General features: G+C 44.4%; 1 protein-coding gene across 1 annotated transcript in view; it reads right to left on the bottom strand.

Annotated features, from left to right (window-relative positions):
• LOC119964580 (ras-related protein Rab-3B-like) overlaps positions 1-17240 on the bottom strand; it is a 202620-nt gene that overhangs the window by 18779 nt on the left and 166601 nt on the right. Inside the window, exon 4 of the mRNA XM_038794256.1 lies at positions 7118-7242. Coding sequence (XP_038650184.1) covers positions 7118-7242 — 125 coding nt within the window. The remainder of the gene's footprint in view (positions 1-7117; positions 7243-17240) is intronic.

The following is a 17240-nucleotide window of genomic DNA, read 5'->3' as shown; positions in this document are numbered from 1 at the left end:
CTGATAGGGTGGTAATTGGCTGGGTTGGATTTGTCTTGTTCTTGTGTACAGGACACATTTGGACAATTTTCCACATTGCCGGGTAGATGCCAGTGTTGTAGCCATACTGGAACAGCTTGGCTAGGGGTGTGGCTAGTTCTGGAGCACAAACCTTCAGTACTATTGCTGGGATATTGTCAGGGCCCATAGTCTTTGCAGTATCCAGTGCCTTCAGCCATTTCCTGATATCACGCGGAGTGAATCATATTGGCTGAAGACTGACATCTGTGATGCTGGGGACCGCCAGAGGAGACCGAAATGGATTGTCCACTTGGCATTTCTGGCTGAAAATTGTTGCGAATGCCTCAGCCTTGTACCTAACGGAGGCCTAGTCTTGAGCTGCAAGATCTGTTCAAAGTCTATCCATGTTGTAGAACATGGCAGTGGAATGCTGGAGCGCACTGCAAGTTCATTCAATTTCCAGTCGCTTCTTACAGTGTGGCCATGCCCACGTGTAGCAGTGCAGGTAGTCACTGCAAAGCTACAACAGTACACGAGTGTTTGCACTCGGGAAGTCTGCCTTGTGCTCAATAATCAAAACGTTTTGTGAACAGGTAAAACGCTGATGTTATGCGGAATGGGTATGCGATATTTAAAAATAACTTAGACGTCGTTAGGGAATGGGAGGGAGTACAACCACACAATCAGTAAAAAGACGACTCTGCACGCGCACATTCTCTGCAGCCTTACTCATTTTCTGGTTGTGAGGGTTTTTTCAAATCCAAGGTGTTTCACAGATGCTGTTTTCTGTATGTTCTTGGTAGCCTGTTACTTTAGGGGTGGGACTTCCAGATCCAGGTCACGCCTGCCATTTTGGAAGGTTTATGGATGTAGCCACCTAAGATGGACACTGGGCTAACAAAATGGAGAACTGCTAAGACTGCAGGGAGAAAGCAGTTTAGCCAGGACAAGCAGTCTGCAAAGGCTAATTAGCATTCTGCACGTAGCAAAACTAGTTTATGGCCAGGTGGAAGATCTCAACCAAAGGTGTAAATAGCAAAACGCTTTGCATAGTAATGAGGCAATCCAGATCTGGGCACACACAATAGCAACATTTGGTTTTGAATAGATACTTTAAGTGGACGCCCAGACGAAACGGCACCAGAAGTATCCACCACAAAAGACCCTAGAGACCGCCCCACCCATCGAGAAGAGACCCTCAGATTGGGGGATTTGTGAGACATCGATTGGGAAATGATCCAATCGATGCATGGCAGGTAAAGCCCGCCCCGAAAAGGCACGGACATTGGGGACCCCTATAAAGATAGACCCCGCACATGGTCCTGTCTGCTTTGCTCCGGCTCCGCTGTTGACCCCGTTGCTGTTGTATCCTGACTCCGACTCCAGCCGTTGATCCTGTCTTCCATCACCAGCCGTTGAGCACCAGCCATCGTTCAGTAAGTCCCAAAACGACGCTCGCTACGTGAACTTATACAGTATTCGACTAATAACGAACAGAAGGTGCAGCCCAGAAAGGAACAAAGGCCTTGTCCCCTGACCTTGCTGGTTCCCACTTAGATAAGTATTTAGTCGTTTAATAGTAGAAATAGGTATTAGTCTTTAGCGTGTGCATGCGTATTTATTATATTTGTATAATAAATATTGATCGTTGGAACTTACTAATCGGTGTATAGTTTTATTACTTTGAACCTGACCTTGAGATACTTGTGAGGTGTTTATATACGACACCTGGTGACTCCGAGCTGAAATTACACATACAGAGCTATAGCAGTGTTAAGCACACGGCCTTTAAACGGAGGCGTGTTAATACACTCCAATAAACGCGTATTACACTCAAGTAAAACGTGCAACATGGAACCTCCATGACTCCGTGAAAATCTGGGCCAAAGGGTGTGCAAAAGGTGATACTGAGAGGGTAAGTGAACAGGTGAAAGATTAGCAGGTGGAAAATAATGTGGGAAAAGGTGAGGTTGTCTACTTCAGTTGGAATAATAGAAAAACGGAATATTACTTAAAACTTAAATTGAGGAAGACTTTAGAATGCTGCAGTGCAGAAGGATCGGGGTGTCCTTTTGCACGAGTCATGAAAAGTTAGCATGCCATGCAGGTACACCTGATAATTAAGACAATTGAATTTTGGCCTTTATTGTAAGGGGGATGGATTCTAACAGTAGTGAAACCTTGTTTCAACTGTGCAGGAAATTGTGGTGAGAACGCTCCTGGAGTATTGTGTTCGCCTCAGTGAAGGTTCACTAGACAGATTCCTGGATGAAAGGGTCGTTTTAGGAGGAAAGGTTGAGCGGGTTGGGCCTATACTCTTTGGAGATTAGAAGAACAAGAGGTGATCTTATTCAAACAAGATTCTGGTGGAGTGTGACAGGATAGATGCCGTTTCCCCTCACCTTTAACTTAAGGTGAAACAGAATGTTCCCTTGGTGAACTCATCATAAATCCTTGCTAGGGGACACGCCCATAAAATCAGGTTGCCATGGGGAGAGAAACACAAAGAGACACCCTTTGATGTCTCACGTTCAGTTTTAATACCTTTTCACAGTATTGCTCAGAAAAAGGACACCTGCTCTTTCTGATGCAAAGATAAAGTAGCTACTGCTATGGGGAAGCAGGTGGGTTGTTCGGCACAACCGACCAAGCAGAATGCAATTGAGTGTTTGAGTTCTCAGAAGAAAGGGAACAGAACAGAAAAGACTTGTGAATATTTAAGGAATGTGCAATTGCCAAGCTGTGTCTGGCTGGCGATAATCAAATCTTGAAAATTCAAATAAGGCGTGGAACAATTGCCAAAGGCCATTAGAAGTTTCAACCTGAGGTGGCAGGGAGAAATTATTCTGTTGGGGCGCTGGAAGTGACCGTGGGATTGTTCCTGTAAAGCTACATATCTGCTGGAAATGCGGTGCATCATAAAAACCTTTCATAAGACATATTTTGGTTACATTAGGTGGTTGATGCAAATATAACTTTTCTTTAGTTCGACGTGTCAAATGCATAGTAAGTAATGTTTGAACAATGTTGACTGTTACAGTTAAAGCCTTACAACATGAAATTTTGTCCTTCAGTTCTTTCTGTCAGTCGCAAGGAAATTAATTTCTTTTTAAAAACTTATCAGTCTCTATGGGGATCGTAACAACTTTTTAATTACATTTTTTACTGCTAGGTTAGCTGATGATTAAAAACGGAATTAATGAACAGATGGTCTTTAAAATCTGCCCGACTATTATTAAGCATGAGAATAACATCACATGGAGGTGAAGAAATATTTTGGAAGGTAACTTGTTCCTCAGTAACACATTGAACCGACATTGCTTTCTGCCTCCCTCCACACACACACCAACATGACCCAAGTTAATAGGCTGAAACACCTTTTGTTGTCACCTACTCATTCTATTGGTGATTGACGCACTGAAGAATAGGTTCTGGTGGCATCATAATAAAACCCATATGGGACACTGCAGTCCTCACCGAAGAGACCACAGGTACAGGAAGATAAAAGATATTTATTTAACAGAGAATAATTGCAAGCAGATCCAAAGTGATGTTGACTCTTGATGCCAATCACTGACAGATCTGTATGTAGATAGTTTCAGTTTCCACAACTTTTATATCTGTAGGCTAAACATGTTAATACAATGGCAAGTGAGAATTTATACGATTAATATATCTAATTTTTCCTCACTCAATTCAACTACATAAAGTTATCGGTTAATTTCTATATATGTTTCTAACTTTAAGGACTTGGGCAGTGATAGAGAAAATGTCTTACGAGGGATTAAAAAAATTTTTTTTAAAGAGTACCCAATTCTTTTTTTTCCAATTAAGGGGCATCATAGTGTGGCCAATTAGCTACCCCTGCACATCTTTTTGGGTTGTGCGGGTGAGACCCATGCAGACAAGGGGAGAATGTGCAAACTCCACATGGTCAGTGACTCGGGGCCGGGATCGAACCTGGGTCTTTGGCGCCGTGAGACAGCAGTGTTAACCACTGCAACACCATGCTGTCTTATGAAGAATCTTGACAGGAGTTTTGGAAGAGGGTATGGCACGGTAGCACAATGATTGGTACTGTTTCTTCACAGTGCCAGGGACCCATGTTCGATTCCTGGTTTGGGTCACTGTCTGTGCGGAGTCTGCACGTCCTCCGAGTGTCTGCATGGGTTTCCTCCGGGGTGCTCCCATTTCCTCCCACAAGTCCCAAAAGATTTGCTCATTAAGTGAATTAGATATTCTGTATTCTCCCTCATTGTACCCAACCAGGCATCGGAGTGTGGCGACTAAGGGATTTTCTTTTTTTAAATTTAGAGTACCAAATTATTTTTTCCAATTAAGGGGCAATTTAGTGTGGCCAATCCACCTACCCTGCACATCTTTGGGTTGTGGGGTTGAAGCCCACGCAGACACAGGGAGAATATGCAAAGTCCACGTAGTCAGTGACTTGGGACCTGGATTGAACCTGTCCCAGCGCCATAGGCAGCAGTGCTAACCACTGCACGGCGACTATGGGATTTTCACAGGAACTTCATTGCGGTTAATGTAAGCCTACTTGTGACACTAATAAAGATTATAAAGATTAAGAAAAGGCAGGCCTGGAGTGGCTTTATTTGATGTCTTTTATTTATTGAAAGCTGTGGGCCATCAGTAGTGGTCTGGCAAATCGCAGCTCACTCTTCTACTTTTTCCAGCTTGTATTCTGTTGCAGTGCCTAAATAAGACCTTCTTGGTCTGTGGACTTTACAGTGCGAGTGTTTAAATATGGGAAAATAGCTTTGATTGTGCCTTACTCTCAGAGCCATCAACCTAGCTTCTTGCATATCTTCATCCTCCATTTCTAGAGTGCAAAGCAGTACTTTGAAAAGAGTTGAATATAGGAGCAGTAAAAATATTGTCAACCCAAGTACAAAAATGACATTCATGCAGGCAAAACTATGTATAACATTAAAGTGGGAGTCAGGGGTTAGCTGACAGTTAACCAGTTGTACTTATTACATTTTTCCATGATAGTCCTTGTTGTGAATAGACAGTAATTGTGTTTAAGCTTACAAACCTGGTGACTGTAATTAATGGGCAGCCAAGGGTATTTCAGGTAAGAATTATTGGTTATTATTATTGTGTTGTGACTCTGGGATGAGTGGGGCTGGAATTCAACGTGGACTTGCCCAGGGTGTCATAACAATATTCATAGATAATAATTCTCAGAATTAAGATGCTGGACCGATTTCGAACTTTATAAAGATTCAAGGCACTGTGTTACTTGATGACTTTGTGTTCTGTAGTTTTTTTATTGCTGAAAATTCATCGTTAGTGCATAAACATTCCCTTTCCTGTTTTTGAAGTTTAACCAGTATTTTCAAGGTAATTATTGAATCAAGCCTTGAAGTGTATTTCATAGAACATAGAACAGTACAGCACAGAACAGGCCCTTCGGCCCTCGATGTTGTGCCGAGCAATGATCACCCTACTCAAACCCACGTATGCACCCTATACCCGTAACCCAACGACCCCCACCTTACTTTTTAGGACACTACGGGCAATTTAGCATTGCCAATCCACCTAACCCGCACATCCTTGGACTGTGGGAGGAAACTGGAGCACCCGGAGGAAACCCACGCACACACGGGGAGGACGTGCAGACTCCGCACAGACAGTGACCCAGCCGGGAACCGAACCTGGGACCCTGGAGCTGTGAAGCATTTATGCTAACCACCATGCTAACGTGCTGCCCTACGGGCAGAATATGAAATGAATTCTGAATGAAATTAATATTTCAGAATATGAAAGATTGAAATACTCTGTGAGTGAGAATTATTTAGTGACCCTCGATAGATTGTAGGACAGTCTTACTGATATTCTTTAAACAAATCTAACTTTCACTTTCCTCTTAAAATTTTTCATGTTCACTTTGTTGCTCAGTAATTCAATCGATAATTTTTTTTTAAAATTTAGATTACCCAATTATTATTTCCAATTAAGGGGCAATTTAGCGTGGCCAATCCACCTACTGTGCACATTTTTGGGTTGTGGGGGCGAAACCCACGCAGACACAGGGAGAATGTGCAAACTCCACACGGACAGTGACCCAGAGCCGGGATTGAACCTGGGACCTCAGCGCCGTGAGGCGGTTGTGCTAACCACTAGGCCACCCTGCTGCCCATTCAATCGATAATAAAGCCAGTGGCAACTCCTTGCACAATGGTTATTACCAACACTTGCTTGTTTGAGTGAAATCTTTTTTAAAAATAAATTTAGAGTACCCAATTCTTTTTTTCCTCCCAATTAAGGGGCACTTTAGCGTGGCCAATCGACCTACCCTGCACATCTTTGGATTGTGGGGGTGAGACCCATGCAGACACAGGGAGAGTGTGCAAATTCCACAAGGACAGTGACCTTGATCGAACCCGGACAGTGATCAAACCTGGATCCTTGGTACCATGATACCATGGTACCATGAGGCAGCAGTGCTAACCTTGCACCACCATGCCGCCCTGTTTGAGTGAAATATTTAGAATAGCAGCGAGATTTTACTTTATAGTTCAAAGGGCAGACTGGTGCCTTGACTCTCTGAACATTACCTATGGTTCCTGAATGTGGGAAGTGAAATACCTGTGTTTTTGGCACCTGGCATTAGCAAATACCTTATTTGTACACTTAGCACTTAGCCAACAACAATGACTGTGTCAGTGTGATAGTCCTCGTTTCTCACACCGCACATCTCCATAATTTCACTTTGCAAATTGTTGCAAATACATGCTGAACACGCAGTCATTTGCTCACAAAATTGTGTGTTGACACTTGTTAGGACTCGGCATTCATTGCACTTTGTATTCCGCAAGTCATCAGAGAGCAAATTTCATCTCATCAACTGAGCTCAGGTCCCAGAGGTGAAAAGGATGATTCCTAACCAACTGCATCCAATTCTTCCCAACCTTCATTAAATATTTTAATTATGTCTAACAGATAACATATTAAAACACCAATAAAATGGCAACTTCCACATCCTTCTGGAACACATATCTGCTTAAACTATCAGATTTTTAAAAAAAGGAATTGGAAACATCAACATCATTGAATCATAAAATTATGAATAGGGAAAATAGCGAGCACCTACCTAGCTGCTCAGCCAGATGTCTTCCCTTTTCAGCAGGAATTACACGCTCGTCCTCCATATCACATTTATTTCCCACGAGGATCACTTGTGCATTGTCCCATGAGTAGGTTTTGATTTGGGTTGCCCTGTTTAAATAAGTGATAGAAATTAGCAGTGAATTTCCCAGTTAATCTCCAAGAACACCAATTGCCTTTTCTTCTCTAATGTGTAGTTGAGGAAGAAACGTACCTGTAAGTACAGCCACATATGCATTATCATTTTTACTTCCACAGAGGAACAATTTGTTTCACATTTTAAAGTGCCACATGCAAGTGAACTCGTGAATTTCATATTAACTCTCCTTTCTTCATCATGTGGAAATAAAGGGCCAGCAATGTCAAACTGAATGGCAGAATAGGGTCAAACAGTCGAATGACCTACCCCTGTTCCGATGTTCTAATTTCTTTAAGTTATTTCAACAATTGGCTGCAAATGCTTCTAGCTATCTTCTGTAAATTAGTTACCATGAAAGAATATTGAACCATAAATGGATTCAAGAAGCAACTTGAGTAAATTCTACATGTGAGCCTTTTTTGCACATTCTCATGCTCATGACAGTAACTGAAATGTGCCAACTAGATTGAAATTTGGTTTCAAAAATGAAAGGATGATTGATACAAAAAGCTCCTGTAATGGCGAGTCATCTGTCGCTCCTTTCAGAGCTCTGTTTACAGTCTCCCGCTCACTGTACCCAAACAATTTAAGATTTTGCTGAGGGTGGAAAATTACCATATGACCAGGTAAGGAGTATCAATCCAGCATCCCTGCCTTGGAGCCTGAAGCCGTGTGTTCAAGTCTCATGCTAGGACTTGATTGCCAAGGTAGGTTGACCATCAATTTGTAAATCCTTCCAACATACATCAATGGCAAGTGTAAGAATGGGGAGATTCCTGGTCTGCCCTGTGATGGAGCCTCTACCATCACTACCCGTAGCTCTAGGCGACAACAATACATGTAAAATTGTATGCAACTCTGACTCATCAGGGACAGGTTGGCTCAGTTCGCTAGATGGCCACTGTGGATCAGATTGGTGCCAACTACATGGGGTTCGATGGCCGTTCTAGCTGGGGTGGATTTGGGACCTGCCTCGTAGCTTTTCCCATAGAGGAGGTCATGGGTCAGAACTGTCTTTGGCAGAGAACTCAAGAAGAAGAAGAAGTGCACCTCATTGAGCTAAAATTGCTCTCACTGGACCAAAGAGGATTAAGAATGGATTGAGAGGCATAGATAATAGCTTAATGGCAGTAAAAACTGAACAAGAAAACATCAATACAAAATTAACAAATCTCATGACAGGCTGAAAATCTGAAGAATTTCCCCTTCAGTGAGTAGTGGGTATGTGAATCAAATGGGCTTTTCTTTTTTTAGCTTTCTTACATCTTTAAAATTGCTGTTATGATGCTGAGATAAACACTGCTATTTTTCTTTCAACTCTTTATGTTCCTGAAGGCAGTAACTCAGGTTTAAGAAATGTTTTGATGGAAAGAAAGACTTGCAATTATATTGTGCTGTGTTTGACCACAGGACATCCCATAGTGCCTGCAGTATTTTTGGAAAGTAGTCACTGTTGAAATGTAGAAAACGTCAAGCTCCCACAAATAGCACATGGTACAAACTTGATAACCTGGTATAGCGATGTTTGTTGAGGGATAAATATTGACCATATTTGATGAGCTCAGGAAGCTCTGACTAACACAGGGGTACGAGGCAGGGGTGCCCACTGTCACCACTGCTGTTTGCGCTGGCCATACAGCCATTGGTGATGGATCTCACGGAGTCGGCAGAGTGGCAAGGGATTAAGAGGGAACAGAGGGAGCATCGGGTGTCGCTCAATGCCAATGACCTCTTACTGTACGTTTCAGGTCTGTTGGAGAGTATGGGAAGGATTATGGGCCTGCTGGGGAGGTTTGGAGGGTTCTCAGGGTACAAGCTGAATGTAGGGAAAAGCGAGGTATTCCGGGTGAATGAGCTGGCACAGCGGGCAAATTTAGGGGAGATGCCATTTACGGTAGCGAGGAATAGGTTTAGGTATTTGGGGATTCAGGTAGCGAGGGAATGGACGGGGCTCCAGAAGTGTAACTTAACAAAGCTAGTGGAGGAGGTTAGGGAGGATCTTAAGAGGTGGGATACACTACACCTATCGCTGGCGAGGAGGGTCCAAGTGGTGAAAATGATTATTCTGCCGAGGTTCTTATTATCTTTCTGACTCTCCCGATCTTTACGCCAAAGGCCTCTTTTCGGAAAGTGGGCACGATCACCTGAAGAAGGAGCCGTGCTCCGAAAGCTCGTGTTTGAAACAAACCTGTTGGACTTTAACCTGGTGTTGTAAGACTTCTTACTACGATCATTTCTGACTTTGTATGGGCAGGGAAGGTGCCAAGGGTGGGGAGGACCCTACTACAGACGCAGAGGCAGCAGGGGGGGTTGGCATTGTCAAACTTGTTTCATTATTATTGGGTGGCGAATGTGGACAAGGTGCGGCAGTGGTGGAAAGAAGGGGTAGAGTGGGTTAGGATGGAGGAGGAATCTTGTAAAGGGTCTAGTTTGAGGGCTATGTTGACGGCAGCATTACCAATGGCTCCGAGTAGGTATTCAAGGAACCTGATGGTGCAATCTACAGTTAAGATATGGAATCAGTTGCGGAGGCTTTTAGGGTGGAAGGGTTTGAGCTGGGGGGGGATGGATAGTGTATACAGGAGGTGGAGAGAAGTGGGGCTGGTCAAGGTGAGGGATCTGTATTTGGAGAAAGGATTCGCCAGTCTGGAGGAGCTAAGAGAGAGGGTAGAGCTGCTGAGGGGAAGTGGGTTCAGGTATCTGCAGGTTAGGGACTTTGCGCAAAAGGTCTGGAGGGGGTTCCCTAAGTTGCCAGGATACACCCTGCAGGAGCGACTGCTGCTTCCGGATGTGGAAGGGGAGGGAAGAATTGGGGATATATACGAGTGGCTAGGGGAACAGGGAGGCGAGCAGGTGGTAAAGATCAAGGAGAAATGGGAAGCGGAGTTGGGAGGGGAGATCAATTGGCAAGTATGGAGTGAGGCACTGCGTAGGGTGAGCCTGATACAGTTTAAGGTGGTGCACAGGGTGCATATGACTCAGATGAGAATGAGTTGGGTCCTTTCAGCGGGTAGCAGATGAGTGTGAAAGGTGTGGGCGGGGGCCAGCGATTCATGCGCACATGTTTTAGGGTTGTGAAAAATTGGGAAGATTCTGGGCAGGAGTGTTCGCGATCTTAGCCAGGATAGTGGAGGAGGATGTGGACCTGGACCTTTGGTGGCGATATTTGGGGTTTCAGAGCAGCCTGTGCTCATGGAGAGGAGGACGGCCGATGTTTGGCCTTCGTCTCTCTGATTGCACGGCGGTGAATTTGGCTGGCGAGGCGGTCGGCATCGCCACCGGGGGTAGCGGCTTGGTTGGGTGACCTGTACAACTTCCTGCGATTAGAGAAGATTAAGTATGAGTTAAGGGGCTCTTCAGGGGGGGTTTGAGGAAAGGTGGGGGATGTTTGTGACTGTGTTTGAGGGCTGTTCGTCGTGGGGGAGGAGTGAAAAAGGGGAAAAATCTATACAGACTGTATAGTTGATTGTTGAGAAGTATGTTTCCCCGGGGTGTTTATTCGCTGTGACCTGTTTCAATACATGTTTGTAATAAAATACATTTTTAAAAAAAAATATTGACCGGGACACTGGGGATAACTCTCCTTTGCTTCTTTGAAACAGTGCATAGGAACATTTACATCCAGCTGAGAAGGCAGATGGGGCCTTGTTTTAATATCTCTTTTGAAGGGGGGAACATCCAACAGCACAACACAGTACTGCCAACTGAGCCATGGTTGAGACTATAATTAAGTCCTCAATTGTGTATCTGAGCAGTGAGTGGCAGGGAGATTATTGAAGACATGAAAGAATCACCTGCTGTCTCAATGAGTACACTTTTAGTAAATGCTCTACCAACTCAGCTATGCCTTTGTTACCTCCAATCATTGAAAAAAAATTTAGAGTTCCAATGAGAGCTCCAATTAAGGGGCAATTTAGTGTGGCCAATCCACCAACCCTGCACATACATAGATAGGAGCAGGAGTCCTTTTGGCCCTTCGAGCCTATTCCGCCATTTATCACGATAATGGCTGATCATCCAACTCAATAGCCTAATCCTACTTTCTCCCCATAACCTCGGATCCCATTCGCTCCAAGTGCTATATCTAGCCGTCTCTTGAACATATTCAATGTTTTAGCATCAACTACTTCCTGTGACAATGAATTCCACAGGCTCACTACCCTTTGGGTGAAGAAATGTCTCATCTCTGTCCGAAATGGTTTATCCTGAATTCTCAGACTGTGATCCCTGGTTCTGGATACATCTTCCCTGCATCTACTCTGTCTAGTCCTGTTAGAATTTTATAAGTCTCTATGAGATTCCCCCTCATTTTTCTGACTCCAGTGAGAAAAAAAAACATCTTTTTGGGTTGTGGGGGCGAGACCCACGCAGACACGGGGAGAATATGCAAACTTCAAACAGACAGTGACCCGGGGCCGGGATCGAATAGGGTTCCTCGGCACTGTGAGGCAGCAGTGCTACCCATTGTGCCACCCTGCTGTCTTTGTAACCTCCAATCATAATGGGCACGATTCAACCAAATCATTTCTAAGTGTAATTTTGGGCAAGTTCGGTGGGGTGTTTCCTGTCGGTTTTTTGGATGAGATCCAGACCTGGATTCACCCATACTTAGTTGTTTCTTGGGGCCTTAGGGAGTTGCTCCCTGGTCTAGGCCCTTCCTTAGAAACTTGCAGTGGGGAGCTGAACTCACCATATTAAATGGGTAATGTAACTGATCAACTGGCATTACTATAGAGAAGTTAAATAAGTATGAATTATATTCTCATTTACTTGGTGCTTTACCACATTGAAATGTCCAAGGGTTCAATAGTACATTGAGTTATAACTCAGTAAAATGCTGTTTTGTATTCTCGGAATCCCACAAACAGCTATGATATGAATGAAAATGCATTTACCAACATTAACCACTTGGGTAAATTCATCAAACCTTTTCTGTCATTGCATTGGGCCTGCACTCCTGGCATTAATAACCACTGCTATCTGCTCCCACTATCTTCTGAGCGCTTACTGGATGGTCACTTGCCCCCTGTGGATAGATTAACTCTTCTTCTCTTCATTCCTTTCACCAAGACCTCGAGTACAGCATCAGAAAACCTCGTTGCCCCCTTTCTGCCATCTTGTGTAATCAGTCAGTGTTCTTCTAGCTCACACTCTCTCTTCTGCAACCTGTTCCAGCACATCTTCCTGCCACAATGCATCTCCCCTTTTAGGGACACAGGCTGACTTAAGTGGTGGTAGCTTCCCATGAGTTTGCATCTTCTGCTCAGGTGTACAGCCACTTAACAGCATGTTTATCATCGACTGCACACAGAAATTATTTCATTCAGCACAAAGGGAAATAGCACAGTGGTTAGTACTGTTGCTTCACTGCGCCAGGGCCCCAGGTTTGATTCCTGCTTGAGTCATTGGCTGTGCGGAGCCTTCACGTTCTCCCCGTGTCTGCGTGGGTTTCCTCCCACAAGTCCCGAAAGACGTGCTTGTTAGATGAATTGGACATTCTGAATTCTCCCTGTGTAGCCGAACAGGCGCCATAGTGTGGCGACTAGGGGGTTTTCACAGTAATTTCACTGCAGTGTTAATGTAAGCCTACTTGTGACAATACTAAAGATTATTAAATGAAGGAAGAAGGAAGGGAAGGGATAATTTATTAAATATTTTGAAATGGAGAAAACGTCAAACTATGGAAAACTAATAGAACATCAAATATCCCAAGAAAACATGTGAAATCAAATGGGGTAGGGAAATAAATCAATGGCTTGGATTGAAACAAAGTGAAATCCATTTCAGACATGGTTAAGCTCAGAACAGACTAAAATTAACAAATATAATAATGAGGATGATTGCGCAGCTGTCATGCACTGAAGCAAAGGGAATGAGATAATTATTGTGATATATAGCACATATCAGCAGCATACAATGCAACTTGTTTCATATCACAACCGTGGAGGTTATCTGACTATAACACAGAAGTTGCAAAATCAAACAGCACCATTGTTCATGGCCACTTCTGACTCTTTTAACAGGTGACAGTTCTTTTTTAAAGTCCAGGAATTGCTATCTGAGTAAATGTTACATTGGATAAGACTAATATCCGTATTCTATCAGTATTTATATGAGCAGCAGCAGCTAGACCAGGCATAACTTGTTGAAATGACGGTCCTAATAATGAAAACCTATAAATGGAAATAATCTAAAGATTTCAAGTCATGCAGCTGTGACTGTTTGCTTTGGCAGCTTGTTACATATTTCTTCCCAAGGATGATCCCACAGTGCAATAGATAGGCTGATTACATACATCTTTATTTCCCCTATTTAGCCTTCAAGCTAAGTTAAAGAATTTGAAGTAATTTTAATCAACATATCCAGCAGAAAACCTACACAATCAGATTTTGCTACCTGTTGTGCAAAATTTCCAATTTTAAAATTAGATGCTCAGCAGGCCAGAGATTTGTCATCTCTAGTGTGGACACCTGCAACAAGCATGTAATGCAGGAAGAGCCATTAAAATGGCTTACATGATCACTATTTCCTCAAGTGTTATGCCAATGGTTCATTCCTTTTTTTAAATAAATTTAGAGTACCCAATTATTTTTTCCAATTAAGGGGCAATTTAGTGTGGCCAATCCACCTACTCTGCACATCTTTGGGTTGTGGGGGCGAAACCCACGCAGACACGGGGAGAATGTGCAAATTCCACACAGACAGTGACCCAGAGCCGGGATCGAACCTGGGACCTCAGCGCCGTGAGGCAGCTGTGCTAACCACTAGGCCACCGTGCTGCCCTCAATGGTTCATTCCCAACTACCATTATAAAGCAGGTACTATACAACCGCAATGTATTTCTATTAGGAATCTGATGTACTGTTCAGCATGACCACAATTCTTCATCTCCTAACCTAAGACTCCAGGGACCCGGGTTCAATTCCAACCACAGGTGACTGTCTGTGTGGAGTTTGCACATTTGTCCCGTGTCTGCATGGGTTTCCTCCGGGTGCTCCGGTTTCCTCCCACAATCCAAAGATGTGCAGGTTAGGTGGATTGGCCATGTTAAATTTCCCCTTAGGGTGGGGTTGCAGGAATAGGGTGGGGGTTTGGGCCTAGGTAGGGTACTATTTTTTTTTTTTTGAAATGTTTTTTATTGAGTTTTCATATTTTATATCCAACAAATTACAAATTATTAGAAAGAAAAAAAAACCACACAAAAATTAACATGTATATTTACAGGTAAGCATCTTCATAATAACAACTGTGGCCACCCCCTTTAACCGGCATACATATTTTACATTCCCCAATATGGCCGAGGCACATGTTTATAGGCATTTATTTACAGTTTGGTTTTGGGCCTTAGCTTGCCATCAGACTGTCGCTTGCGGCTTTGTCCTTCCTTTTTTTTGGAACAATTTTTATTCAAGTTTTCAACAACAAATTTTATCGCAACAGAGAAAAACAGTAACCCCTCCCCTCCAATACAAAAACAATAAATTAACAAGAAAAAGAAATAAGCGTAAAACCATGCGAACAAACCCCCATAACGAACCTGTAGCCCCCCCCCCCCCCCCCCCGGCTACCTTCCCCCGATTCCCGTCCATTTTCCCCTGATTCTTGGCCACCCGACTATTCTTCCTCTTGTTCGTTGGCTACAAACAGGTCCCGGAACAATTGCATGAATGGCTCCCACATTCTGTGGAAGCCGTCGTCTGACCCTCGGATGGCGAATTTGATTTTCTCCATTTGGAGAGATTCCGAGAGGTCGGACAGCCAGTCTGCAGCTCTGGGCGGTGCTGCTGACCGCCAGCCAAACAAGATTCTACGGCGGGCGATCAGGGAGGCAAAGGCAAGGGCGTCCGCCCACCGCCCCAGGAATAGATCTGGCTGGTCTGAAACCCCGAAGACCGCCACTATCGGGCATGGCTCCACCCTCACCCCCACCACTTTGGACATAGCCTCGAAGAAGGCTGTCCAGTACTCCACAAGTCTGGGGCAAGACCAGAACATGTGAGCGTGGTTGGCCGGGCCTCTTTGCACCGTTTACATCTGTCCTCCACCTCCGGGAAGAACCTGCTCATACGGTTTCTTGTTAAGTGGGCTCTATGTACCACTTTTAGTTGCGTCAGGCTGAGCCTTGCGCACGTGGAGGTGGAGTTGACCCTATGCAGTGCTTCGCTCCAGAGTCCCCACCCTATCTCAATCCCCAGGTCATGGTAGGGTACTATTTTGAAGGGTTGGTGCAGACCCAATGGGCCGAATGGCCTCCTTCTGTACTGTAGGAATTCTATGAACCCCCTGAATGCCATGATCCACACATTAAATGTCACTACATTTGTGCATTTCACTAAATGCAGACGTCATTGATTGCTGCCATTGACTGCCTGCTGCTTTTTAAAGGTAGGTATGTGGCATGGTTCTCAATTATATCTTTAACCTTGCCTTGCTGAGGTATGGTTATCAATAAGATGTAACAATAGAATTGTAAGATTGCATGAAATGGCGAGTAGTGAAAGCTATGTACTTGATTTGTGGTCATGAAGGTGGCCAGATTCCATCATCTGTTTTCAGGTATTGTACCCTGGTCCACATTCAACAGAGCAGTCTTGCTGCAGCGTCACATCTGAGGGTGGCCCCTGAAATGCCAAACAGATCCAGTGGGTGGATCAGGGGGTCATGAGCCCTCCTTCAAACAGTTTGAAGTTAGTTAACATGGTTTTGGAGGACCATTTCTACTTCACTCCCAGGAACATCTGTCACCCCTTCAAGTCTGTGCACTTTGTGACTTGGGCTTCGGACTTGGTAGGCCAGAATTCCACAGTTCCCAGCTCAAGTCCCTTCTAGTCAAATCTACCAGATCACTAAATAACCCCCCTTTAGCTCCCCAAACTAGTCGCTAAACCCCCTTGCAACCACTTCAGTAGAAATGTCAACTTCACTGTACATCCATCAAAACACCGTCAACAGCATTACTAATTCATCCTACCCCAGTCTTATGAATAAAGAACAAAGAGCACTACAGCACAGGAACAGGTCTTCGGCACTCCAAGTCTGTACCGTTCATGATACGTACCACCCTTAGCCAAAACCCTCAGCACTTCCTAGTGAAAGGACTTGGTAAATGCTGAGAACTACTGCATCATTTCTTGAAAAAGGTTCCAACATTCCAACATGGGCACGATCTATCGGCCTCGCTGCGCCCGAATCCGGGCATGGTGAGGCTGGTAAATCTCACAGTTTACTGGCCTCGTCACGTTTCGCTAGATCTAATGATATCTCGCGAGGCATCGCAATCTGGATCCTGTCCATTGAGGTTGGGACCCAGATTTGCATATTTAAGTAAGCAGTTAGTCTCATTTGAGTATGTTTACGCCGGATCTACCCAGCGCCACGGAAACCCCAAGTGGGTGCCGTTTAACATCAGTTTCCACAAACGTGGACCAGGTGTACCGGCACTTGAAAGGGGAGAGGGGGGGGGGGGGGGGCAAGAGGGTATCTCAGGTGATTGGGGGCACCTTGGTGGTCGGGCTCTGGGCAGGGTGGTACCGTGGCTGATGCCACCTGGGCACTGGCAGCCTGGCAGTGCCAAGGTGCCCAGTGGCATCACGCTAGGAATCAGGCCTGGGGGTGCCCTGCCCTTATGCGATGCTTGTTAGTGCAGGAAACTGGACGAAGTACAGCCTCGCCAGGACTCTCTTTGCCAAGGCCCAGAAATGAAGCAGAGTCCCGTTTAATAGAGGGCTCCTTCTCGCCACTACCAGTGCCGGGAAACACTCAGCTAAACGCGTTCGACATGGGTCTCTGATTCATTTCCATTAATGGACATGCAGACACTCATCATTAGTGTTGGGATAAATGTGAAAATAACTTCTTGTAATTGAGCTGTTAAGAGCTGTTATTATCTCTAAATAGGTCCATCTGAAATACACAATCAACATGAATCATTTGGTGATAAACACTTTGCATTTTTATTATTACATTACTA

The sequence above is a fragment of the Scyliorhinus canicula genome, chromosome 4 (genome assembly GCF_902713615.1).
Source record: "Scyliorhinus canicula chromosome 4, sScyCan1.1, whole genome shotgun sequence".
NCBI classification, from domain to species: Eukaryota; Metazoa; Chordata; class Chondrichthyes; order Carcharhiniformes; family Scyliorhinidae; genus Scyliorhinus; species Scyliorhinus canicula.
The sequence above is the reverse complement of the archived record's forward strand: the minus strand, read 5'-3'. Positions and strand labels throughout refer to the sequence as shown.